At 55.1% G+C, this 26382-nt stretch overlaps 2 protein-coding genes across 2 annotated transcripts; one reads left to right on the top strand and one right to left on the bottom strand.

Annotated features, from left to right (window-relative positions):
* Positions 1 to 19573: 19573 nt before the first annotated feature.
* On the top strand, positions 19574 to 23115 carry JSRP1 (junctional sarcoplasmic reticulum protein 1). Its single transcript, XM_063109947.1, has 7 exons — positions 19574 to 19769; positions 20753 to 20899; positions 21225 to 21262; positions 21412 to 21541; positions 21796 to 21978; positions 22199 to 22497; positions 22614 to 23115. The coding sequence occupies exons 1-7, from the start codon at positions 19589 to 19591 to the stop codon at positions 23019 to 23021; spliced, it is 1386 nt and encodes a 461-aa protein (XP_062966017.1). The 5' UTR covers positions 19574 to 19588; the 3' UTR covers positions 23022 to 23115.
* Positions 23116 to 23258: 143 nt separating this feature from the next.
* Positions 23259 to 26158, bottom strand: AMH (anti-Mullerian hormone). Its single transcript, XM_063111191.1, has 5 exons — positions 25621 to 26158; positions 24849 to 24991; positions 24512 to 24620; positions 24268 to 24427; positions 23259 to 24179 (listed from the first exon to the last, which is right to left on the bottom strand). The coding sequence occupies exons 1-5, from the start codon at positions 26045 to 26047 to the stop codon at positions 23330 to 23332; spliced, it is 1689 nt and encodes a 562-aa protein (XP_062967261.1). The 5' UTR covers positions 26048 to 26158; the 3' UTR covers positions 23259 to 23329.
* Positions 26159 to 26382: the final 224 nt, after the last annotated feature.

Raw genomic sequence — 26382 nt, 5'->3', positions numbered from 1 at the left:
CGCCGTCTGCAAAATGGCGCCGCGGCTGCCGCCCGCCTTTATAGGCGCCGCGTCCAGGCCACGCCCCTCACGCCGTCAAGAGCACGGTCGCACGAAGGGGCGGAGCCACGGGGCCGCCGGGAAAACCCGGGCCGCACCTCCCCAGGCATCTGATTAGTAGAAGGTGAGGAGCTGGGGGCGGGGACACGCTTCCGATTGGTAGGCACGGTTTGAGTCCCGCCTCCCTCTGCGGCGTCACTCGGCGGGCACGCAGGGGGCGGAGCCTCCGTGGCGTCGGGTACGTGCCGCCCGCGCCCCGCCCCGCCCCGCCCCCACAGACAGGCCTGGGGGTGGGGGCGCCGCTCTGGGGCCCGTTTTCGGGGGGTCTCGAGGTGGCCGCATGTCGTTCGTGGTCCCCGTTGTCCTCTCACGGGTCCCTTCACTCAGCGGGACCCGCTCCCTCGGGCGACTCCGGGCGACAAAGGCCCCGGGTATGGGGGGGAGGGGGGTCCCTGCGTGCCCATCCCCCAATTGGACAAATTACCTTCATTAATGCTCGTGTGATGATCGGTGGCCTTTACTCTCTCCTTGACTCGGTCTTTCGGTTTTGAAACAACTTACAGTTAAACGAACTTTCCATGTTAAAGAATTTGTTTAAATTTAGTAAAATATTTCGTGGAAAATCTGGACTGAACAAGCAAACGTTTCACACCTTGCAGATAAATTCAGATTTTTCGCGTTTGAACCAAAAGTGGCCCCAAGCACAAGTGTCACTTCTTTCCGTTAAAATTCAGAAATGCATTTCTTAGATGAGCTCAAATTCAGGCCTAACCAAACAGAAATATCCTCCTTTGCAGTGAGGTTCAGTAAACTATTCTCATGTGAACCAAAATTTGGACTCATCGGGCAAAAATATTTCCCGTCGTGGTTAGATTCAGAGACATATGTCATGTGTGAACCGCAACGCTCACCGAGCAAGCAGAGATTCAACTTCTCGCAGTTAAATTTAGGAACGTGTTTCCTGTGGAGACTAAAATTGAGATTGACCGAGAGAAAATATTCCCTCTCCCAGTTAAATTCAGTAAAATATTTTATGTTTCGCATATGCATTAAATTTTGCTCTTACCAAGCAAAAATACTACTCCTGGCAGCTCTCACTGGCTTTCACGGTTTCAGTTCTTAAACCCAAATGGAACTCCAAAGAGTTACGTAGAAATTGAAGTAATTCCTCCTCCCTTTCTTGTGTTTACAATACCTGGCTCTCATTTTATTTTATTTTTTTTATATAAGAAAATGAAATTGACTGCTTACAGTTCCAGAGACTTGGAAGTCCAGGGAACACACGTGGTGAGGGTTTTCTTTGGTGGTGGCTTTACAGCAACACAGGAGTCTCACGTGGCAGAAAATAGTAGAGCGGAGAAAGCTCTTTTTTTTTTTTTAATTTTTAAATTTTTATTTTTTATTTAATTTAATTTTTTTGGTTGTTTTTTTTGCGGCTGGCAGGTATGGAGAACTAATCCCTTGACCTCGGCATTGCAAGACCGCGCTCTAACCAACTGAGCTAACCAGCCAGCCTAATTTTTATTTTTAATCAGCACATAATAATTGTACATATTTATGGGGTACAATGTGATATTTGGATACACGTCTTCTCATTTTACTTAGAATCTACCGTACCCATTTGAGTTAAAGACACAAACTTTCCCCAAATGGACTTCAAATGCTGAAAAATGATTACAAACCCACGGAAACTTACTCCCTATTGAGCAAGGCTAAGTCCCTGTGTGCCTCTGAATTCTCTCCCATGTAAAATGCAACATTTATTAAAAAGGTAAGTAATAAAAATATCTAACTTGAAGCTTCCATATATCCATTATTAAAATTCAACAGTAACTGCAGCAAAGACGGATGTTAGGCCAAGCAAAGAAGTTTTTTCAGGGAAAGAATATGTTATCCATGATGTGGTTGAGAACTGCAGCTCATGGTGATAATAAAAAGCAGATGGATGTTTGGTGAACTTGACACTTGTTTTAAATTTCCCTGCAGAGGATGCACGCCTTTGTTGTGATGGCCCCATCAAGCCACGCTATGGAGTACACAAGAGTCCTGACTTATAGGAGGATTGGAATATTTGTTATTATTTACACCTGTTTCTTGAGACTGGCAAAGCCTCTGGGTTTTGAAATGTGTTTTGTGACCTCTTAGTTGCTCCCCAGGTGTGCACAGACAGGCGATCATGGGCCAAGAGTCCAGAATCTAGACGTGCCAATGGCAGGTCACTGGGCCACACTGTGTTTACCCCCCATGACTCAGGCCAGAGAGTGGCAGAAGTCACAGCGACTCTCAGCTCAGTGGGTGCAAGAGTGGCTGGCCTTGCAGGCCACACCGAGCCTAGTGTCCCCAGGGGCTTTCCGCCTGCCAGGCCAGTCTCCTGCGAATGCCAATTAGGTCACGTGCAGGCGGAGACACAGGGCTGGGAGGGCTCTTTCCTCACTGGCAGGCTGTGTACAGCTGCTGGCCAAATCAGGCTTTAATTTGGAACCATTGTGGGTGGAAAGAAAAAAAAGAAAAGGGAGCTTCTTGGTAAAAAAACAAACCGGAGCCACTTGCAAAAAAGCGGGGGCTGGAGGACACTGCATGCAGGGTCGGGGTAGGACTTGTCAAGGAAGGTGGCCATGGAGGCTCAGAGTGCCTGAGGGGGTCTCCACTCTGGGGCAGGACGTAGAGAGCATTCTCATGTCACCCATGCGGAGAGAGTGGGCTGTGGTTCTGGGGGACAGCTCCCCCTCCTGAGGACCCTTTTCCTGCTACCAGGGAGTCAGGAGTGACCAGGGTGCCCAGACAATCGTAAACACCAAAGCCAGACTCAGAACTCCAAGATTTCCTCCAGCACCAAAGGTTTCCTGGTGCAGCTTGGTTAGGGAGCATCGCTCTCCCAGTGTCAAGGCTACTGGCATGTACGGCCAGATCATCCTCTGTGGTGGGGACATCCTGGGCACTGCAGGTGCTGAGCAGCGTCCCTGGCCTTCACCTACTCCAGGAGCACCTCCAGTGTGACAACCACAAATGTCCCCAGACATCATCCAGTGTCCCCTGGGGCAGGATCACCCCCTACTGAGGACTGGTGTGAACTGAGGCGAAAGGGTTGCCTTAGGGAACAGGTGCATTGGGGGGACAGCGAGGGAATTCTTGCCAGCCATGCCTGGTGGAGCCTTTGCCACCCCACCCTGGCAGCTCATGTCCTTCTCTCTGTGTCTTACTCTGGAGGCCTTCTGCAGATGCTGAGAGACTCTTAGAAGAAGAAACCTCCAAACTCAGCAGGCCACGTTGCATAAATGCTCATTACCAGCAAATGTGTCCTGCCGCCCTTCCCTGGCTGGGTTTGCCACAGATCCAGAGAGAAATCAGATTGTGGGAGGTGTCAGTGGGAGGCAACGGGACCCCAGACAGCAGGGAGGAAAAGAGGCATATCAGGGAGGGCTTCCTGGAGGTAGTGAGTTGAACTGCTGGGAAGGGACAGGATGATGAGGTTAGGCATGAGGGTAGGGGAGGCAGGGAGTCTCACTTTGATTTTTAAAAAAAAGATTTGTGGATTTTGGGACAGCTGAATCACAGACCCCAAAGATGTCCCTGTCTTCATCCCCAGCACCTGTGACTATGTCACCTTACATGGCAGAAGGGACTCTGCAGATGGGATGATATTAAGGACCTTGGGATGGAAGATCATCCTGGGTTACCTGGGGGCCCAGTGTCCTCACAGGGTCCTCATAAGAGGGGGCAGCAGGGTCAGAGTCGGAGAGAGGCTGGAAGACGCTGCGCTGCTGGCTTTGCAGACGGAGGAAGGGGCCACGCACTGAGGGCTGTAGGCACCTCTAGAAGCTGGGAAAGGAGGACACGGGTCCTGCCCTGGAGCCTCCAGGAGGGACCAGCCCCGCCCATGCCTTGACTTTAGACTTCCGAACTCCAGAACTATTAGAGTTTTCTTTTTTTTCTTTTTTTTTTTTTGACTGGTAAGGGGATCGCAACCCTTGGCACGGTGTCGTCTGCACCATGCTCATCCGGTGAGTGCACCGGCCATCCCTATACAGGATCCGAACCCGCGGCCTCGGCACTACCAGCGCCGTACTCTCCCGAGTGAGCCACGGGGCCGGCCCAAATGTGTGTTGTTTTCAACCACCAGGTTGGTGGTCCTCTGTGACAGAGGTCACAGGACGCTCACGCGTGGAGGGATGGGCAGGTTCTCTGTCTTGGTGGGCCATGGCATTTGACAAAACTCACCCAGCCTGAGCCCGTAAGACTTGTACATTTCACTCGACGTCAATGTTATCTAAAAATTAAAGCCACAGGCACGGGCGATCTCTAGTTAATGGTGTACGTGTCGATGTGTCTTGGGGACAAGGACTGATGCCTACAGCAGACTTGAAATGAAATTTCAAGTGTCCGCTGGGTGGAGGGAGGCGCGGACAGGTGGACAGAGACGAACGAAACCAGCACAGCAGATGTCACCTGCACCTCCAGCTGGCCGCAAGGCGGGCATTCCCCGTCCAGTTCTCCCAACTTTTCTGCAGGTGTGAAAATTTTCCTGCAGAAATGCGAAAAGTCAGAATCGAAAAGGTCGGAGCCTCCTTGTGCCGCTGCCGGGCGTCATCTTCCAGCCTGGCTCTGTCTCCAGGTGTTGATTCTCCAGAAGAAGCCAGAAGGCCCTGGGACACTTCTGAGCACACAGCGTGAAAAGAGGAAGTTGGCAGGAACAGCCACTCCTACCAAGCGTCCGACAGCCCCTGAGGACACCAGGCTGAAGGGAGGCTCCCAGAGCCGGAATTTGGCCCCAAATCTACAAGGGCGTCTGCTGCCCGGTGATAAAAGTCAGCCTCGTGATGACACCATGAGACGTGCACACAGGACAACAAAGTGTGGCCCCGAAATAAACAGCAGTCATCTCGGGCAGGTGGTCGCTCGCTTTATTTTACATGTTTTTTATTTTTCTGCTCCTCACTATCCATCTCCATGTTTCATCCTGCACCGTTTCCAGTGTTCAGACAAAGATGCACGTCCTGCCTCATGTCACCTGCGCGTCTGTTTTCACGAAGTTCGATGTTCACTTGTGTAAAATTGTCCTTGCTAAATAAGAGTGGATCGGTCCATTTCTGTGGCTTCTAACAGAATAGCTGAAACTGGGTAATTTACAAAGAAATGGAATTTGTTTCTTACCGTTTTGGAGGCTGGAGAGTCCAAGATCCAGGGGCCCATCTGCTGAGGGTCTTCTCGAGGGGGACATTCTGTACAGGGTGTCACATGGTGAGGACGGGCTGAGCCAGACACAGTCTTGCTCTGAGCGAGACATAATCTGTTCACTCTGTCTCCTTATAAAGCCACCAGAACCAGTTCCTGATACCCCGTCACCCCATGGGTGGACCAGTCCATTCATAAGCGCAGAGTCTCACCATCCGGTCACCTCTGAAAGGCACCGCCATTCAAATGCCATCATCAGATTTCCCACCCTCTTAACACTGTGACAGTTGGGATCAAGTTTCCAGGATGTGAACGTTTGGGGGACACAGTTGACCCATAGCAAAGAGTAAGAAATGCTCATTGCAGAACCTAAATAGAGATGGGGACATTTCTCACGGGACCTTTTTCCCTGTGTATATTTTTTTATTATCTATATTTTTCTTTTTTTATTTGCAGCTGGCTGGTACAGGAATCCAAACCCTTGACCTTGGTGTTATCAGCACCAGGCTCTTCCGTGTGTCTATTGTTAATATGTGTGGGTCTACTATATATGTATGTGTTTATATGTAAATATGTTTTATTGTTGATTTATTTATTTTATTTTTTGGCAGCTGCCCAGTACAGGGATCGAACCCTGGGCCTTAGTGTATCAGCGCCACACTCTAACCACTTAGCTAACCAGCCAGCCCCATATGTTAAATCTATATACAATACTGTGCATTATATGTTTTAATATAATATATTTGTAAACAAATACATATATTTTGTTGTACATAATTGCTCAGCATTTATTAATGGATATTTTAAAGTGTATCCATTTCTTCAAACTCCAAATTTTAAAAAATTTCTTTTCTTTTCCTTTCTTTCTTTTTTTGGCAGCTGGCCAGTATGGGAATCTGGTCCAAACAATTTTGGACAGATTTATTGAGATGTAATTCACATACCATACAATTCATCCATTTAAAGTTTACAATTCAGGGGCCGGCCCGTGGCTCACTCGGGAGAGTGCGGTGCTAATAACACCAAGGCCCCGGGTTCGGATCCCATATACGGATGGCCGGTTCGCTCACTGGCTGAGCGTGGTGCTGACCACACCAAGTCAAGGGTTAAGATCCCCTTACCGGTCATCTTTAAAATAAATAAATAAATAAATAAATAAATAATAAAAAAATAAAGTTTACAATTCAAATTAAAAATTTTTAAGTAAAATAAAAAAGAAGAAAATAAAGCTTACAATTCAGTCATTTTTAATATATGTACAGAGATATGGAACCGTCACCACAGTCAATTTTAGAACATTCCATCACCCCACAAAAAAGCCCGTCCCCATCAGCAGTCACACCCCACCCCCTCCCCCAGCCCCCGCCAACCACGACTCCACTTTCTGTCTCTGTGGATTGGCCCGTTCTGGACATTTTATGTAAATGGAGTCACACGCTGTGTGGCCTTGTGTGTCTGGCGTCTGTCACTGAGCGTGTGTGTTCAAGGTCCATCCGTGTGGCAGCGAGTGTCAGAGCCTCGTTCCTTCTCATGGCTGAGTGACGTTCCACTGCGTGGATGGACTGTGTAGGGTTTATCCGTTCATCCATGGATGGACGCTTGGGTTGTTTCCACCTTTTGTCTTTTATGTGAAGTGCATTTTAGTAATCATTTATATTGCCTATAGGCCATGCAATTTTGCCCCTCTGTTTCTTTAGGGCACTGTAATTTACTTCAGTGACCCCCCACTATGGGATATTTTGGGAGTTTCCGGTTTTGTGATTGTCCTAGCCATGTGTTGGCTCTCCTGGCATATACATGTTTGTGGCATTCTAAAGAATTTTTTTAGGATCAATTCCCAAAAGTGGGATTCCTCAAAGAAGTAGCTGTGACCTGAACACCTTGTAGAAACATTGTGACAATCCACACTCCCACAGGTGGCAGGGCCATGGCTGTGTCCTCTTTGGCTCACCCACAAGAAGTGCTGCAGTTAAAAAAAAAAAAAAGTTTGGAAAATCTCTTTTTCGATGTGCTTGTGAGCAGTAGCTTGTGAGGAAGGACCAGTTGTGTTTACATTAGTCAGGACAGGCTGGAATGTGCTGCAGGAACAAACAGCCCCCAAATCTCCATTGCCCCCGCAGCATTTTGACGATCATGATAACAATAAGAGGACACTGCCCTTGCCGGGACCCAAGCACCTGTCCAAACGTGTTGCATGATTAATTTTCACACTACGCCTATGAGGTGGGGACGCCACTGTCATATTCATATTCCCATTTTACAGGAAAGGAAACTAAGGCACAGCTAGTACGTGGCAGAGCCAGGATCAGGACCCAGCTAGTCTACCTCCAGAGTTAATGCTCTCGGGTGACACTGTCTCTCACAAAATTAACAGAAGCAGCCAGAAGCCCAGGGTAAAGTTGGATCAAATTTACCTCAAGGAAAAATCTGGAACCATCCCTCACAACAGCTGTCCGAAGAGGGTGAACGAATTCAGAGGGAAAGCCCCCTCTCTCTCAGTCTTCACCGCCATTACCCACTTAACTGCTACATGATCATGTTACAGATGACCCCAGCATCCCATAAACCAGGCAGAATCGGCCCTGATCCCCCTTTCTGATGGCCCATGGAGGAGCCAGGAAGCCACTAGGTGGGAAAGGGTTTGGGTCACACATGTCCCTTGTTTTGCAATTTGTCTCCTGCCCTGGGAGAAATGAGCTTGCCTCCTTTAGTTTCTTCTCTAATCAGCTAGATGCGAACACCCCCAAATGACCCACACCAGGGACCCACCATTAATGAGGTCTGGAACCTACCTGCAGCAGGACCTGCAAGCCAAGGTGTGCTTTCAAAACCAGGACTGAAAAAAAGTCTCCCAGAGACCCCAGAGCTTCGGAGAATTTCCAGGAAAGGCATTCAAAGGGACACACCGCAAGAACGGGGACATAAAAATGCCACCTCCCAGAGAAATGCAAACCAAAGCCACACTGAGAGAACACAACTTTACATCTAAGAGGTCAGCCATAAAACAAAGAAACCAGGGCTGGCCGGTTGGCTCAGCTGGTTAGAGCACAGCCTTTTAACACTAAGGTCAAAGGTCCGGCTCTCCATACCTGCCAGCCACCAGAAGAAAAAGAAAGAAAGAAAGAAATCAGAAAAGGACAAGTGTTGATTGTAAAGAAATTGGAGTTCTCGTGCACTGTAGGTGCAGATGCAGAAAACAGGCTCCAAAGGTTAAACATGGAGTGACCGTACGAGCCAGCAATCTCACTCCTAGGTGTCTGCCCAGGAGAACTAAAAACACACGTCCCCACGAAGACGTGTACACGCATGTTCACAGCAGCAGATTCACAGTAACCACCAAAGCGTGGAAACAGCCCAGATGTGCCCTGACAGATGGACGACACGCAGCGTGGCCCATCCACACACTGGAACGTGGCTCGGCCGTGAACAGCAGCGAGGCTCTGACACACGCTGCCACGTGGGTGGGCCTTGAACACGTCACACTCAGTGACAGACGCCAGACACACAAGGCCACACAGTGTGTCACTCCATTTACACGAAATGTCCAGAATAGGCCAATCCACAGAGACAGAAAGTGGATTCATGGTTGCCGGGGCCTGGGGGAGGGGACAGGGGGCGACGGCTGATGGGGACGGGGCTTCTTTCCAGGGTGATGAAAACCAGTGTTTGAACCAGGGTCCCCCTCGGCACTGTGGACACTGGGGCCGGGTTGTCCTCTGTGATGGGACCACCCTGGGCACTGCAGGTGCCGAGCAGCGTCCCCGCCTCCACCCGCTCCATGCCAGGGGCACCCGTAGTGATGACAACCGTGAATGGCCTCAGACATCGCCAAACGTCCCCCAAGGAAGTGGCGCAATCACCTTCCATTGAGAATCACTAATTTAAACTGACATTTTCAGCACATCTCAATTCTGTTGCTAAATTTTTATCAGAAATTTTTTTTTGTATTTAGAGTTTATAAAATTTACAGCTGAGGGGCTGGTGGGTTAGAGCGCGGCCTGGTGACACCAAGGTCAAGAGCTGAGTTCTCCTTAACTGGCCAACAACAACAACAAAACACAAAACAAACAAACTAAACACTCAGCTCCCCAGTCACACCGGCTCCTGTTCCAAGGGCTCAGACCACGAGCTGCCACCTGGGCTGGGGGTGAACAGACCGTGTCCGTGTTTACTGTCTGTTGCTGTAAACACGTGACTCTGAGACTTACAGGCTTGTTTTTCAAGTTTCTTTTTTTTTTTAAAGTTTATTTACTTATTAAGATTATTTTTTTACATTCTGTGATGTTTGCTGCAGAGCAGTTGGGGAGGGGGAAAGGGGAAAGAAATGGGGGAATGGGCCGAGCCTGTGGCACACTCGGGAGAGTGCGGTGCTGGGAGCGCAGCCATGCTCCCGCCGCGGGTTCGGATCCTATATAGGAATGGCCGGTGCACTCACTGGCTGAGTACCGGTCACGAAAAAGACAAAAAAAAAAAAAAAAGAAAGAAATGGGGGGACAAGGGGGAAGGAGGGGGTGGGGTTGAGGCCTGTGGCACCCCCCCCCCCAGTCCTGCAGAGGAGACCAGGGGCTTCCAGCGGTGGCTCGGTCATTGCTGGGCTGGGTGCAGATGTCAGGGGGCTGTGGCTGAAGCCCTCGCCCCCACCGCCACAGCTTGGGAGATCCCGGGGTGCTACCTGTGCTGGCTCCGTGGTCGTCACTGGGCTGGATGCAGGTGTCGGGGGGCACGGCTGAGGCCCCCAACCCTCTCTCTTCCCAGCCTGGTAGCCCAGGGGACTTCCAGTCCTAGGTGTTACAGGTGTTCTTTGGTGATGTGAGACCTTTACTAGTTAATATCAAACTTTGTCTCTGGTTGTGGGTACTTTGTTTTTCTTTCATTTCTGTGTTGGATTATTTGCTGTTCCCGCCACTTAAACTCTGTGCTGGAACTGATTTGTTGTCCTTTGCTTACTACTAAAATGGGGGAACTTCCTGTGGGGACCAGCACTTGAGCCCTGTGGTTGGGCCAAATTGCTGTTTTGCTGCTGATTCTCTAGGGAAGGCTTTTTGTGCAGCTCAGGTTTTAATGGTTGACTTTTTAGGAACTTCCAGCTCTTGAGAGATCCAGTGGACCTGGGTTGTGTAGAAACTTTGGTCTGGGCCTGAGTCTTTTCATCAAAGTGCACCCCTTTTGATTCTATCTTCCTGACCAGTCTCCTCAGAGTGGTCCTGTGCTGATTGGGGGGCAGATCAGCTGTCCTTGCTGTGCCCCAGTGTTTTCCCGGTGGGCCCGTGTCCCCCACTGCCCGTGCTGCAGACACTTCCCATGGGACAGGCCATGCTCTGGTCCCTTGTGATGACTCACTGGCCTCTGAGTGGCTCCTTTTTTTCAGGTGTTGTGGCTCCTCAGTCCTATGTGTGTCCACAGGAACCCTATTAGTGGTCTTGCTGGCCTGGGGGCCACCAAGGCCCTCTTCTCCCCTGCCACCTGCAAGCCACTTCATCTGAAGGGCACAGCTGCGGCTTCTGCTGGCTCCTGCTCCGTGTGCTCAGCAGCTCCAGCCTGGAAGCGGGCCACGCTCGGAACAGTCGGAGCCGTCCTTTCTTTCTCTCATCGTGGCTTCTCCCACCTTCATGCTCTCCGTAGGTCTCTCCTCCCCTTCCCCTGATCTCTAGTGGCCCCAGCTTGGCTGTCATTGCTTTTTAATAGTTGTAAATTGGTGGATTTGTGGGAGAGAGTGACGCTGGGGACCATCTATTCCACCATCTTGACCGGAACCTCCAATCTCACAGTTTCTGTGGGTCAGAAATCCTGGACCAGCTCAGCCTTGTCTTCTGGCTCTGGGTTTCTCATGAGGTTACTGGTGGCTGGAGATGCCTCATCCAAAGGGTTGACTTGGGCTGATAGATTCACTCATGCAGTTGTTGGCGGGAGGCCTCAGGTCTTCAGCAGGTGTCGGCAGCGTGGACTTCTCCATGTTGAGGCTTGAGCATTCTTACCACATGGCACTGGCCTCCCCTGGAGCAAGCCATGCTCAGAGAGAGAGACAGAGACAGAGACAGAGGGACAGAGAGACAGAGAGACAGGAATCTGAGATGGAAGCCTCAGTCTTTTTTTTTTTTTTTTAATAATGATACTGTGTTATTTATCTATATATTCCTATATTCCTGGGTGTGGTATTTTATCATTCAAAATAATCTTAGTACTTTTCTTTTCTTTTTTTTTTTTAAAGATGACCGGTAAGGGAATCTTAACCCTTGACTTGGTGTGGTCAGCACCACGCTCAGCCTGTGAGCTAACCGGCCATCCCTATACAGGATCAGAACCCGTGGCCTTGATGTTACCAACACCACACTCTCCCGACTGAGCCACGGGCCGGCCCAATCTTAGTACTTTTCTAAGTAAATAAAGAGTAGGTATATTAATGCCAAACAAGCAGATTTCTCTGAAATTCAACCCTTTGAAAAATGCTTGTAGGCACCTTACTGTCCGGACACCAAAAAAAGAAAAGAAAAAAGAAAATGCTTGTAGAAACAGACAGTCCTGGTCCAGACGAGCATATGTTCTGGTTTACTTTTTCCAGCTTTGCAGAGGTATAATTGACACATAAAACCTGTACATATTAAAGGTGTACAATGCGACGATTTGATGTACGTATACGTTGTATGATGATTAATTACCACAATCACATTAGCTGACACATTCATCTTAACAAGATTCTTTCTTTCAGGACTGGTCAGCACAGAAATCAAACCCGTGACCTTGGCGTTGTCGGCACCACGCTCTAACCAACTGAGCTGACCGGCCAGCCCACGCCTCTGTCTTTTTATAACCCAATCTTTGAAATGACAACCCATCTCTCCTGCCTTTTTCTATTGGTTAGAAGCAGTTCACAGGTCCTGCCCACACTCATGGGAGGGGACGTACAAGATCTGAACACCAGGAGGGGGATCATTGGGGCACAACGCTGAGGCCACCCACCACGATGCCCCCTTCGTGGAAAGTGCTGTTGCGCAGCATGGTGGTCGGGACCAATCACGTTAACCAGTTGTGGGAATTATGTAGGGAAGCAACTGGGTACACGGGCACTTAGCTACAGCAATGCTCAGCAGGTGTTTTTGTTTTGTTCTGTTTTTTAAATTTTTTTCTTTGTTTTCGTGTTTTTCTTCTTATCATAACAAAGGCATAGAAACAATTAAATCCAGTCACTGAGAACAGATTCACTGAACTAAAAACACTGCTCCAGTCAGTCATAGGTCGGATTACAAAAAAGTGAATGATACGGAAAAATTATAGTTTTTTTTTGTCTAATATATTCACCTATCTTTTTTATTGTGGTAAAATAGATATAAAACTTGCCGGTTTAATCATTTTTAAGTGCACAATTTGGTGGTAGTAATTACACCCATACTGATGTGCAATCAGCACCACTGTCCATTTCCAGAACTTTTTCATACTCCAGACAGAAATTCTGCACCTACTAAAGTAATAACTCTTTTTTCCCATCCCCTCCCCCAGCCCCCGGCAACCACAAATCCACTTTCTGTCTCTGTGGATTGGCTTGTTCTGGACGTTTCATGTAAATAGAGTCACACACTGTGTGGCCTTGCGTGTCTGGCATCTGTCACCGAGTGTGATGTGTTCAAGGTCCATCCACGTGGCAGCGTGTGTCAGAATTTCCTTCCTTTTTAAGGCTGAGTCACATCCCAGTGTGTGGCTGGACCACGCTGCGTGTGTGCACTCATCCATGGGTGGACACTTGGGCTGTCTCCACCCTTTGGTTGTTGTGAGCATCTGTGTACAAGTTTTGTTTCAACATCTGTTTTCGCTTCTTTTGGGTAGACACCCAGGAGAGGAACGGCTGGTCATAGGGTAATTCTACGTTTAATCTACTGAGGAACTGCCAAACCTTTCTCTGTTTCTCAAACCAGCTGTGCTAGTTCCTGCCTCAGGGCCTTTGCACGTACTGTCACTGCCGACTCAGATGTTTGCAGGCTCGGTCCCTCCCTTCAATCCAGTCATAGATGGAAGGTCCCTCTTTGGAAAGAACCCCCCTGACCACCCTGTCTATGACAGTCCCCCGTCTTCCTGTCTGTCCACCCTACTTGATTTTCCTTCTAGCATCTATCTCCACCTTCTGTTACAGGACGTTTCTCCTGGATTATGGTCCAGCTCCCCTGTAACCTTTGCTGTCCAGCTGAGTCCTGTCTCCACGCTGCTAGATGGTGCATAAAAATGCTCAAGGTGCCCCATTAGTGCACACCCACCGCTCACAAGCACACATCCCTCTGGCAGCATCTTAGAACACTGAAGTCTGAAAAAGCCAGAATGGCTGGCCCCAGGGAAGTCCCACGGAGTCAGGGAGACCCAGGTGTGTGCACAGCTCCTTGGGGAAGTGGTAAGAAGCTAAATCCCAGCTCCTGTTCAGGATCAGATTGTCCAGCTCAGGGGGTTTCTGATGCGGACCCCCTGCCTTCCTTTGAGAAAAGGTGCCCATTCTCTCCTCTCCTCCCAGGGGACCAGAAGGACCCCAGAGCAGCCCTTTGACAACCCAATTCCTCCTCCCAGCTCTGTGCCCAGCTTCCCAGATGACTGTCGACAGGTCTCTCCCCTCTCAGCCTCAGTTTCTCCATCTAAGTTTGGAATCACTTGTGTAAGGGTCTCCTGAATTGAGCCCTCACTTCCTGCCTGTAAAGCCCTGCAACATGGGATCAGGGCTGGGCAGCCTGCAGCACAGGGGACAAAAAGGCAGAGGCTGGCCCACTAACCCGATCCAACCGGCCCACCCCCACTGGGTCTCGTCTCTGGTTCCCACGGCCCCCCAGGGAGCAGCCCTGCCCAGATGCAGCTTTGTCCAGCCCAAGGAATGAAAGGGCAGGGGTGTGGCTCAGGCCCCGAGAGCTGAGCTTGAAGCGGTTGGGCTGGCTCGGAGTTGTGCAACCACCACCTCTATGTAGTTCCAGAACATTCCATCACTCAAAAGGAAGCCTCGTCCCCATCAGCAGTCACTCCCCATCCCCACCCCCAGCCCCCAGCAACCACAAACCCACATTGTGTCTCTGTGGATCGTCCTGTTTCGGACACTTCATACAAATGGAGTCACACACTGCGTGGCCTTTAGTGTCTGGTGTCTGTCACTGAGTGTGATGTGTTCAAGGTCCATCCACGTGGTAGCGTGTGTCAGAGCCTCATTCCTTTTCATGGCTGAGTGACATTCCAGTGTGTGGAGGGACCACGCTGTGTTTACCCATTCATCCATCGAAGGGCACTGGGGTTGTTTCTACCTCGTGGCTACTGTGTTTTCTGTTAGTATGTTTTTGGCAGCGGGCCGACATGGGGATCCAAACCCATGACTGTGACGTCAGCAGCACCACCCTGCACCCAGCAGGCTGAGCGGCGGGCCCCGCCTCGTGGCTGTGGGTGACGAGCTGCTGTGAACGGGGTGTGCCTGTCTGCTCGAGTCCCTGCCTTCGATTCCTCTGGGCGGATTCCTAGGAGCGGGGTTTCTACATCGTACGGTAATTCTATGTTAGCTTTTTGAGGAACCACCAAACCATAATATACTTTTAAGGGGAAAAAAAAAATCTAGGCTCCAAAACAGGATGTTCACTAATGATGCCAGTTTTGTAAAAATAAATGTCACTAATCCTGAAATTAAAAGTTACAAAAACATCAGAGGAAAAGACACTGAACTACTCAACAGCGTCTGTTTTGGATGGTAAGGTGTCCGGTGTTTCCACAATCGTCTTGTTTGAGCTCGTCGACGTTTTCTAAATGCTCGCCTCTGGCTGGCGTGGCGAGGAGAAAAGCAGGGCTGTTGTCAAACAGGAAGCTCCCGGACTTGCTATGCAGGTGGGCTGGTTTGTCCAGTTTCTCGGTGGCTCCTGGGGAGGCTTTATTTGCTCAGGATTTTTAATGGTGGTGACTCACCAGCAAAATCAACTTCCCCTTTTCCCTCAGGGCTCCCAAAGTGGCCCACGCTTTCCAGCTAAGGACATAAACATTGGGTACAACCTCAGAAGGTACCTGTGCTTTTTTGGGTGGCCGGCCGGTGCAGGGGTCGAACCCTGGACCTTGGTGTTATCAGCACCATGCTCCAGCCATCTGAGCTCACTGGCCAGCCCTAGAAAGTACCTTCGAGGGCTGAGAGGGAGTCCGGAGCCCACGCCCCCTGCAGAGGAGCCAGCTTTCTTTGCATAGTGACATGTGCAGCATGAAGTTTCAGGGTGCCTGAGCTTGCTGGGGTTGCTGTTACAGATGACCACAAACTGGGGGGCTTAAAACAGCAGAAAGTTATTCTGTCACAATTTTGGAGGCCGGAAGTCTGAGGTCCAGGTGTGGCAGGGCCGCGCTCCGTCTGGAGGCTTCAGGGGAGGGTCCTTCCTGCCTCTTCCTGCTTCTGGGGCTCCAGGCGTCCCTGGGACACATCACTACAGTGTCTGCCTCCGTGGTCCCATAGGCTTTTCTGTGTATGAGACGCCAGTCATCGGATTAGCACCCACCTACTCCAGTATAATCTCACCCTAACTAATTACATCTGCAAAGACCCCAATCCCAAATAAAGTCACATTTTGAGGTCCTGGGGGTTAGGACTTAACATGTTCTTTTGGGGACACAATTCAATCCACAACGGGAGGGGGGAGTGGCAGCGTCTGGAAGGACAGACTTGTGGTGACGGCCCCTCTAGGTCAACTTTGGGCAGAGGGCCTTGAGAGAGCCATAGGGGGACGGGTAGAAAAGATGTGGGGACCAGGTGATGTGGGCTGAGAACATTCCTCATCCAGGCAGAGGCACAGACGCGGGAGTCTATCTCTTCCAGCCCCTGGGGTCCCAGCCATCCCTCCTTGACACCCCAGAAGAACCCCGTTTCCTAGGTGAGGACACCCCCTCTCCAGGAGGTAAACATGCCCACCCTCCCGAAGGGTGGGCTGGACTCAGAACAGAGTTAGGTTGGGCGAGCTGGAGAAACGGGAGACGGCCACGAAGCCTAATACAGGCTGGAGAGGGAGACAGGAATTGACCCCGGGAAACCTGGGGACCCCACCTGCACCAGGTGTCCAAACAGGTGCGGTCGTGTGGGTCTCAGATGCCCCTGGCAGGATGTGGGGGGGGTGCCTCGCCTCTGGCATGTCTTCCCCAAATCCCCGACCTCAGTCTGATCGTGAAAAAACAGACAAACCCAGGTTGAAGGACATTTTACAAAACACCTGACCTGCCCTTAAAAGTGTCCAGGTCACAAAAGAGGAGGAACATCTGAGAAACCGTCACATCCTAGAGGAGCCTGGGGAAACACGATGACCAAATGTCATGTGGGATCCTGGATGGGACCCTGGGACAGAAAAAGGACACTAGGAAAAAAAACACTGATACCCAAATTAAGTCTGGAGTTTAGTTAATAGCAGTGAATCTGTCAGTGTCTTATTTGTAATAAATGCATCGTGAGCATTAGCTCAGCGGTGACAGCGCGGCACTGGTCACACCAAGGTCCGGGTTCCGTCCCTGTACCGGGCAGCCGCCGAAAAAGAAAAAGCCTCAAAATGAAATATTGCACTAAAGTACGACATAGTCAGTGACAGAGTCCCCCCGCGTTGTGAGCTCAGGGCGAGTGCTTACCCCATCCTGTCCCTTGGCGGGAGGAGCCGCGCTCTCTCGGTCTGTCTGTCCTGCCTGGACTGTCTGTCCTGTCCTACAAACCAAAGGGGGAGGGCCACAAATTCAGCCGCCAGGACAAGTAACATGATGTAATGTGGTGTTTTTGTGCATGCGTCTTTATCTTCTTCTTTTAAAGAAAACGTAATTTTATTAATATTTTTCACATTCTAGGAGGCGGTGGCAGAGCACTTGGGGGGAAGTGGGGGAGGGGAAAGGGGAAGGAAATGGGGTGGGAGGCGGAGCAAGGAGGAGGGTGGGGTCGAGGCCTCTGCACCCCTCGTTCCCACAGGGGAGACCCAGGTCACTGCCGGGCTGGGAGCAGATGTCTGGGGGTGTGGATCAGCCCTCGCCCCCTCACCCTCCCGGCTCAGGAACCCGGGGCCCTTCTTGCTGCAGCTGCATGGTCGTCTCTGGGCTGCTTGTGGGTGTGGGGGGCACGGCTGAGGCCCCCGGCCCCCCGCTTCCTGGCTGGGAAGCCCAGGGCACTTCCAGTCCTAGGTGTTATGGGTGTTCTTTGGTCAAATGAGACCTCTACTAGTTAATATCAAACTTCGTCTCTGGTTGCAGGGACTTTGTTTTTTCTTTCATTTCTGTGTCGGATTATTCACTGTTCCTACCACTTAAACTCTGCGCTGGAACTGATTTGCTGTCCTTTGCTTACTTCTAAAATGGGGGAACTTCCTGTGGGGTCCAGCACTTGAGCCCTGTGGTTGAGCTCAATTGCTGCTTTGCTGCTGTTTCCCTGGGGAAGGCTTTTTGTGCAGCTCAGGTTTTGATGGTTGACTTTATAGGTACTTCGGGCTCTGGTGAGATCCGGTGCACCTGGGTTGTGTGGAAACTGATCTGGGCCTGAGTCTTTTCATCCAACTGCACCTCATGCAATTCTATATTCCTGACCAGTCTCCCCTGAGTGGTCCTGCACTGAGGGCAGATCAGCTGTCCTTGCTGTGCCCCAGTGATCCCCTGATGGGCCCGTCTCCCCCACTGCCCATGCTGCAAACACTTCCCATGGGACGGGCCATGTGCCTGTCCCTTGCAATGACTCAGCAGCCTCTGAGTGGCTCCTTTTTTTCAGTTGTTCTGGCTCCTGGGTCCTGTGTGGGTCCATGGGAACCCTGTTAGTGGTCTTGCTGTCCTGGGGGCCACCAAGGCCCTCTTCTCCCCTGCCACCTCCAAGCAACCTCATCTGAAGGGCACAGCTGCGGCTTCTGCCAGCTCCTGCTTTGTGCGCTCAGCAGCTCCAGCCTGGAAGCGGCTGGATTTGAAATGGTTGGAGGGGTTTTTTCTTTCTCTCATCGTGGCTTCTCCTACCTTCGTGCTTTCTGTAGGTCTTTCCTCCTCTTCCCCTGAGCTCTCGTGGCCCCAGCTTGGCTGTTATTGCTTTTTAACAGTTGTAAATCAGCTGATTTGTGGGGGAGAGCGATGCTGGGGACTGTCTATTCCACTATCTTGACCAGAAGCCCCTGACATAATATTTAAAAAAATAAAAATTAATTCATAAATTCAGTATGGCGATTCCTAAAGACAATAAACATAAAATTACCATATGATCCAACAATTCCACTTCTGGGCGTATGCCCAAAGGAATGGAGCGCACGTCTCGAACAGACACTTGCAGGCAAATTTCACAGCAGCGTCGTTCACAAAAGGTGGCCATTGCCCAGCGTCCATCCATGGATGAAGGATAAACATGACGCGGCCCATCCACGCCCGGAACAGGTTCAGCCTTAAAGAGGAACGAGGCTCTGACACGTGCTGCAACATGCATGAACCTGGAGGACACTGTGCCCAGTGACATAAGCCAGTCACACAAGGACAAACTGTGGGATCCACTCACAGGAGGTTCCTAGAGTCATCAGATCCACAGAGGCAGAAAGTAGAAGGAGGGGTGCCAGGGGCTGGGGAGGGGGATGGGACGGGGAAGTCACTGCCAATGGGGGCAGAGTGGGGCCTCTCTCTGGGTGCCTTTTTTTTCTTTTTTTGTGGCTGGCTGGTAAGTGGATCCGAATCCTCCACCTCAGTGGTGTCGGCACCACACTCTAACCAAGGGAGCTAAGCACCCAGCCTCTAGGATGGTGAGAATGTTCTGGAATTGCATACTAGAGATGGTTGCACAACTTTGTGAATATACTAAAAACCAATGAATTGTGCACTTTAAAAGGGTAAATTGTATGTTGTATGAATTATATCTTAATAAGGCTGTTATTTTAAAAAACAAAACAAATATAAGAAAATTTCCCATCCAGCTGGGCTGGGCTTCGCAGTGGTATGTTTGATGATTGACTAAACAAAGTTGTCACTGCGTGAATAGATGGGATGATAATACAACAATGTGTAAAACCAGCCCACAATTATCAAGTTACTTACCATGGATTGACCTGTTTCCACCTTGTGTCACCTTGGGAAGAAGTGACCCCACTTTCCAGATGAAGAAACTGAGGTCTCTGAGCAGGTCAGCCAGCAGAGCCCGGATTCCACGCAGCAGTGTCGCTTCAGGTGTGAGGGAGGCACCAGTCGAGGTTCCGCCTCCTCCAGGGAGCCCTCCCTGCTGTTTCTGGGCTCCCCGGGCCACGCCTTCCCTGCGGGCTCGGAAGGGCAGGGCCACCGTCAGCCCCAGCTGCAGCTGAGCCCAGCCCGCAAGAGCTGCTTCATAAAGGCTTGCCGGCTGAATCCAGGAGAGAAGGCAAGTGACCAGAGACAGCAGGCAATGCCCCCTGGGTCACACAGTGGCCTGCCTGGCGGTGGCTCTATGCTGAAGAACGGGTGGGGACACCCCAGCAGTGACCTCATGCTAGCCCCTTCCCCCTCCCTCCAGCAGCATGTGCTGATTGGCCACCAGCTGTCTCTGGCCACCTGTCGCTGTCTGTCGCGGGGCCACCCTCCCCATACTCCATCCTGCCCGCAAGGCCCAGCACAGCGGTGTCTGTCGGGTAAGTGGGGCTGGGGGTGGCCCATACAGAGGTTTGGGTCCCCAGGGTCTGGGGACGGCATCGCCGAGGTCCACAGAGGTCCCCGATTCCTGGGGCTGCCACTGCCCTGCACACACCAAAGGGCCCACACACCCAGCCTTCCCTGCCCGTCGGGCCCCTCCCCCACTGCCCTGGTCTCAGAGCCCCAGCAAAGTGTGGCCTTTCTGCCCAGAAAGGGGGACACACACATGCTGGTAGCCAGAGGCCGTGGGAATACCGAAATCAGGGCTTTGGTCTGACTTCAAGCTCAACATGACCTCCGGCCAATGACTCTATCTCCAGCCTCAGTTTCTTCATCTGCTATATGGGAACAGAGCATTGAGGGGAGGCAGGGGACTCAGTGTTGGGATCGGAGGACCCCTGGTACACACCCCCCTGCTCCGGCCTGTCATGGCCAGCACCAGGCTGATGGGACATGACCCTCTGGATTCATGGGGTCAAGCAAGGGGTTTGGGTGCCAGGAATGGCGGGTGAAGATAGCCCACAGAAAGACCCTGTAGGAGCAAAGGCCTGGGAGTGGCCGAGGCACCCGTTGGCATGTCTTGCTGGCCACCAGATAAAAATAGTCCCTGGTCTCAGAGAACATGAACTGAGCCTGGGGCCAAGAGTTCTGGTTTGGGCTGTGTCTTTGACTCATCGCTGTGTGACCTGGGGTGGGCTCCAGCCCTCTCTGGGCCCCAGCAGCCTTCACTGTTCTGTGAAGGGACACTGAGGCTGCTGAAAGCCAGGGCTACAGGGAGGGGTCCTGAGGCAGGCACAGGGGAGGGAGGGGGCCGGGAAGGGCGGTCCGCTGGGCCCTTGCCTTGCATGAGCGTGACTTAGCTGAGGGAAGGGTGTTCAGGGCAGAAGGATGGGCACGTGCTGGTGGGTGGGAGAGCAGGGCCCACAGCCAGGCCCAGACCAGACAATGCAAGACCCCCTTTCCCCGTCCCCTCCCAACACAGTCTGGCCCCCCTGTGGCTCCAACGTTTCCATGACAACCAGGGCCCTGGAGGAGCTGGATGGAGGCCTGGGCAGCTGCCTGGGTGCTGAGGACACATCTGCGCTGGCTGAGCCCTGCTTGGGCCAGCCCCAGGAGGACCAGGCCCGAGGTACCAGGTGGCTCCCCTTCAAGGACCAGGGCCTGGTCTCCCACACTGGACTGGCTTTAACAGCATTCCCCGTGTCCAACCCCTGAGCCCCATTTCTGACTCAGGTCTCTGTAAGGAGCCCCCAAAAAACACAGGGGCTGGGCCACACCGACGTGGGTTCCATCTCGCTGCTGAAGTGCTGTGTGCCTCTGGGCAGAGCCATCTCTCAGCCCATCTGCTTTCCTCTGTGTAACATGGGAGCAGTCACCTGCCCCTTGTCCCCCAAAGCCAGGGATTGGCCTGGGGGTCCCCACTACCCTGACTGTCCCTCTGTTCTCACCAGCAGCGACACCCCGACTGGCCGACTCCAGCAGCTGGTGCCCCGTGAGTAGCTGGGTTCAAGATGCCCATGGAGTCACAGACACACTGGCCCAGGGGGTGGGCGTGGGTTCCAACAGTCCATGGGAAGGACTTGGGTTCCCTTAGGAGAAAGACTGGAAGGAAACACCCAGAATGTCTGTGATTCCCTACAGGACTCTCAGGAGCCGGTGGTTGAAGGAGGCCCAGCAGGCGGTGCAAATGCCAGGCCCAAGAAGATGGAAAAAGAGTCTGCGGCCCGGGTGGCGCCCGGACCGGGGAGGGAGAGGCTGAAGGCTGGAGCCAGTGGGTTTGCAGGGGCATGGGTGAGGTGGGGCGGGCCTGGACTGGCATGGGGCGCAAATGCAGGGCTGGAGGCCTCCCTGATTCGTGATTACACCAGCCAAGGTGCTACTAGGCTCCAGCTGATTCCCGGGAAGCGGGCACAGCCGGGCAGGGCGGAGCTGGGTCCTAAGAACAGGTCTGTCCCCGGGTGCCCGCGCCTGGGAAGGGAAGGCCCGGCCCGGCCGACCCAGCGCAGCCCGCACCTGCCTCCGCAGATCCCCGCGGCGCCCCCGTGCGCAAAAAGGCGCAGAGCGCGCCGCCGCCTCCGCCGCCGCCGCCGAGCGAGGGACTGCCCTGGGGACACGTGTCACTCAACAAGTGCCTGGTGCTTGCCTCGCTGGTGGCGCTGCTGGGCTCGGCTTTCCAGCTGTGCCGGGGTGAGCCCGGGGCCCCCAGGGGTGCGGTGGGGCTGGGGTCGGCCAGGGCGCCCACCCCTCCGGGGAAGGGCCGTGCACCCCGAGGGGCGGGCCTGTGGGTCGCCTCTGCAGGGACAGGCCTCGCGCGCCCCCGTCCGTCCGGTGTAGACGTTGCGCGGACCCGGCCTCCTCCCCTCCCTCTCGCTATGCCGCCCTCCTTGGAGACCCTCGGAAACGCCTCCCCCACCCCCAGCAGCCTGAGACGCCTCCTCTTGCTGGGGGCGCCCCTTCCAATCCTTTGTGATCGGAAAAAGGGAGGTCGAGGGAGCCCCGGAGACCTTAGCCCAGCCTCAGCGTAGCCGGCGGAGACTCAGTCCCTCTGTCCGGAGGAGGGGAACCCCAGGGGCAAGCGGGGATGGACTGCGCGGTTGGTCCCTCAGCCCGGTCCGACTCCCGTCCGCACCCCCAGACGCGGTGGCTGGGGAGGCGACCGTCCCCGCGCCTGCCCCTGAGCCGTGGGCTCAGCCAAGCTCCTCCCTGCAGCAGCCGGCGTCGCCCCTGGTAAGCGCTTCCTTCCAGTGACCGCGGGCGGTGGGGCCTCGACCCAGGGGGAAGAGGGTCGGGCCGGCGGGGGAGGTGGGCGCTGATCCCCGGACCCCACACTGTCCGCGCTGCAGCCAAAGCCCCCGGCCTGGGCGCCCCCATCAAGGCTGCCCGCTCCCCAGGAGAAAAGGGACAGGCCCGAGGTCCCCGGGAGCCCAGAGGCTGCAGAAAAGGACCAGCGGGAGCCTGGGGAGGCCACCGGGGAGGACCGCGAGCCCCTCGCCGACCGAGGGCCCAAGGAGAGGCCACGGAAGGAGAGGAGGCCACGGGACAGGCCACGGAAGGAGAGGCCACGGAAGGAGAGATCACAGGAGAGGCCACGGCAGAGGCCGCGGGCTGCCGGGGAGGTACGCGAAGGCGGCCGTCGGTCCAGAGGCCCCGCGCACGGGAAGGAGCAGGCCTGGGTCTCCCCGCGGCGCCCCGACGAGCAGGACCGGCCTCCGGGCCGCCAGAAGCACCGCACAGGCAAGGGGCGGGACTGAGGCGGGCCTGGGTTCGGCGCACGGATGCGGGGACCCCTTCCCCAGTCTCCACAGTGGCCCCGCGGCTCCAGGAGAATAAAGCGAGTGCTGCGGCTGTCGTGTCGCCTGCTTTGCGCTTGGACCCTGGCACGGAACGCGGGGCCTGGAAGACGGGGGTGGGGAGCCCCGCAAGTGAGAAAGGAGACGGCAGGACTCTCCCGTGGACACTCACGGACACCCCACCGGGAGCTTGCTGGTCTTTATTGGGGCGATGCTTGGGGTCCGAATAAATACGGGAAGGCGACGGCCGGGGCGCGCAGGCCCCGCGGTCAGCGGCAGCCGCACTCGGTGGCCACCATGTTGGGCACGTGGTGCGCGCGGATGCGCTCTCCCGCCAGGCTGATGAGCAGCTTGCCCGCGTAGGCCGTGGGCACGCAGCACGGGGACCGCGCCAGGGCGGCGCCGCGGGCCTGCATTTTGAGCAGCAGCACCACGTGGTTGCCGTAGCGCGGGTTGCGGTCGGACTGCGGCCATCCGCACGCGCCCTGGCAGTTGTTGGCCTGGTACGTCTCGGGGATGAGCACGGAGCGCTCGGCGCGCAGGTCCACGCTGAGTTCGTGCAGCGCGCACGGCCCGGTGGCGGCGGCGGCCCCCGCGCTGCGCTGCGCCCGCGTCGGCCCGCGCGGATCCTGCCCGCGCCACTCGGCGCGCAGGCCCTGCAGCGCCTTCAGCAGCAGCAGCGCGCGCAGCGGGCCGCCGGGGCCGCCCGGGCACAGCGCAAGCAGGCGTGCCAGCAGCGGGGCCGCAGCCGGCGGCAGGCCCGGTAGGCCGCGCAGCTCGGCGGCTGCCGTCTGCAGCTCGGCGGCCACGCGGCGAGCCAGGCCACCGGCCCACGTCGCCGCCGCGGGGTCCTGCGGCGGTGCGGGGTCCCCGGCGGTGGCCGCGGCGGGCGGCAGCAGCAGCAGCAGCGGCTCCTCGCCGTCGAGCAGGCGCTCCAGCGCTGCGGGGTCCGACAGGTTGACCAGGCCCTGCGAGAAGCCGGCCAGCGCGTCCGGGTCCAGCGCCAGGCGCGCCGGCGAGGCCCGGGTCGGGGGGCCCCGCAGCGCGCGCACCAGGAGTGTGAGCGTCTCCAGGAAGGGGTCGGCGCTGAGCGGCCGTTCCTCGGGCTCCGGGGACGGCCTGGAACCCGGGGTGGGGCACTAGTGAGCGGGCGCCGGGCTGCGCGCCCCCCGCCTCCCCACGCCCCCGCTCCGAAGCCAGCGCGCACCTGGGCGGCGGGAAGGGCACCGTGTCCAGCTGGCCGTGCGCGGGCAGCGGCGCAGGCCCGGGCCGCGGCAGCAAGAGCAGGACCGGGGTCATCCGCGTGAAGCAGCGGGGGTCGGCGCCGAACAGCAGCGCCTGCAGCTGGGCTGTACTCAGGGAGACACCTGCGGGGGTGGACGCAGGGCTGGTTCGGGGGTGGGGACCGAGGGCACCCGGCCCGCCTCCCGTCTCACTCCGCGCAAGCGTACCGTTTCCGCGGGGCCGCAGGGTCAGGGAGAGCCCGGCGCCGCGCCAGGCCCCCGCCGGACGGTCCACGGCCAGCGCCAAGTAGCGGGTGTCCCGGGACGGGCAGAGGTTCTGCGGAGATGGCGGCTGGTGGGGCGCCGCCATGCCAAGCCCTTCTCTGCCGGACCCCTGCCTCCTATCAAGCTGGTTCTGCCTGCTGCTCTTGCCACCCCTTCAAAGTTCCAAACCTGACCCTTGCAGCCTTTCCATTAAGTGAAGATCTATCTAAAATTCCGTGCCCCCACCCCTGGAGTGAGGGCTCCCGGTAGCCCAGGGACTGCCCATGCACCTCCCTGGTACCTGGGCACCTGGCAGCCCAGCCCCGGTGACAGTGACCTCGGGGCCGGGTCCAGGATACAGCACCAGCAGTGCCAGCTCCAGGGGACTGGCTCCTCCGGCTGGAGGCTCCTGGAACCTCAGTGAGGGTGTCGGCTCCCAGGTCACTGCAGCCAGGACAATTGGAGATGCCTTGAGCCACTGAGGCCAGGGCCCCTCCCCCAGGTCTGTCCTGCAGAGAGCCCCCACCGCAACTAGGGGCCTATGGGAGCCTAGTGGGACAGAGAGGTCCCAGGGGACCCCACCCTGCCACTCTAGACACCAGATGCAGGGGGCCTGCACAGAGGGGCGACCCTCGGGTTGGGTGGGGCTGCTGCCTTGGGGTTTCTGGGTCTGGGGATCTCCCGGGGGGGAAAGCTCCCTTCTTGCAGGGGTTCTCAGGCCAGTGGCTCCTGGGGGCAGGAGCTCCCACACCCAGAATACTTAAGTGCATGGGCAGGAGGAGCCCTCCCCTGCTGGGCCCTTGGTTCCTTGCCACTTCTTCAGGGGTGGGGGAAGGGGCTGCCCCGGGGCACCGCGGGAGGTGCCAGTTTGAGAGCCCAGCATTGAGGACTTCCAACCCCCAGACGTGACAAAGCACTTCCCACACCCCAGATCCACAGCCCAGTTGGAGGCAGCAGCACGGTCTGCCGGGGTCGGGGGGGGCCTCAACCTGCACCCAGTCTCACCTGGGAGAACACTAGCCACCTTCAGTGCATGAGGCGCTGAGCTTCAGACCCCTGGGTCCCTCACGTACCTTCCACCAGGTGCAGGACCAACAGCTGCTGTCCCCCAGGCTCCCCCAGCCAGGATCCCAGCCGCCGCAGAGGAGGCAGGGCAGCCTGCCTGTCACCAGGGCTGCAGACCCCAAAGGTAGCCAGGTCACGGGGGTGCCAGTGGGCTTGCTGCACGGCCTCCAAAAAGGCCTGCTCATAGCTGCTCAGGGCCCCTACCACCCGCAGTGGGGCACCACTCCAGTTGCTGGCCCTGTCCAGTGTCACCAGGCACAGGGGATCCCTGAGGCTTCCTGGTGGCCAGAGGTCTGGGGGCAGCCAGTCCCAGTCCTGGTGGAAGATGAGGCCTCCGGTGCTGGTGGCTGACTCCTCTTCTCTGGGGGTTTCAGCCCCCAACAGAGCCATAGCTACCAGCACCAGGGCCAGCTGAATAAGAGGCGGGCCCTGCATCGCGGTGCTGCGAGGGACCAGGCTGCCCAGCTTATATGTGAAAGGACGGAATGTGTGTGTGGGAGGGCAGCCTCTGCTCTGTGGAGGCGACCTTGGGGGACGCTGCCCAGAACCCCCGAGGGACAGTGGGGCAGGCCCGGTGGCCTTCTCAAAGGGCTCTCTGTTCTGCCAGCCACCTGTCTGCCCCTCACCAGTGATAGCTCAGCCTGTCAGCCCCTCGTGAAAATGCTGTCCTTGAGCACTCCCCTCCCAAGGTGGCAGTGGGGACCTGAGCTGGGAGCAAGTACCCAAGAGCCACCATAAAGAGAACTGGAGAGAGCAGCAGGCAGGCTGCG

This window comes from Cynocephalus volans, chromosome 10 (genome assembly GCF_027409185.1).
Source record: "Cynocephalus volans isolate mCynVol1 chromosome 10, mCynVol1.pri, whole genome shotgun sequence".
Taxonomy (NCBI): Eukaryota; Metazoa; Chordata; class Mammalia; order Dermoptera; family Cynocephalidae; genus Cynocephalus; species Cynocephalus volans.
Note: the sequence above shows the minus strand (reverse complement) of the source record. Positions and strands in the feature narration are given on the sequence as shown.

Excerpts from the sequence above, each read along its gene's own strand:
- JSRP1 (XM_063109947.1), top strand. The coding sequence starts at position 19,589 with ATGCTGAAGAACGGGTGGGGACACCCCAGCAGTGACCTCATGCTAGCC. Across the intron at positions 21,542-21,795 it reads GAGGCTGAAGGCTGGAGCCA|ATCCCCGCGGCGCCCCCGTG; the intron begins GTGGGTTTGCAG and ends CTGCCTCCGCAG. Across the intron at positions 21,979-22,198 it reads TGAGCCCGGGGCCCCCAGGG|ACGCCTCCTCTTGCTGGGGG; the intron begins GTGCGGTGGGGC and ends CAGCAGCCTGAG.
- AMH (XM_063111191.1), bottom strand. The coding sequence starts at position 26,047 with ATGCAGGGCCCGCCTCTTATTCAGCTGGCCCTGGTGCTGGTAGCTATG. Across the intron at positions 24,621-24,848 it reads CTGGGCTGCCAGGTGCCCAG|AACCTCTGCCCGTCCCGGGA; the intron begins GTACCAGGGAGG and ends CCATCTCCGCAG. Across the intron at positions 24,428-24,511 it reads CCTGCGGCCCCGCGGAAACG|GTGTCTCCCTGAGTACAGCC; the intron begins GTACGCTTGCGC and ends CCACCCCCGCAG.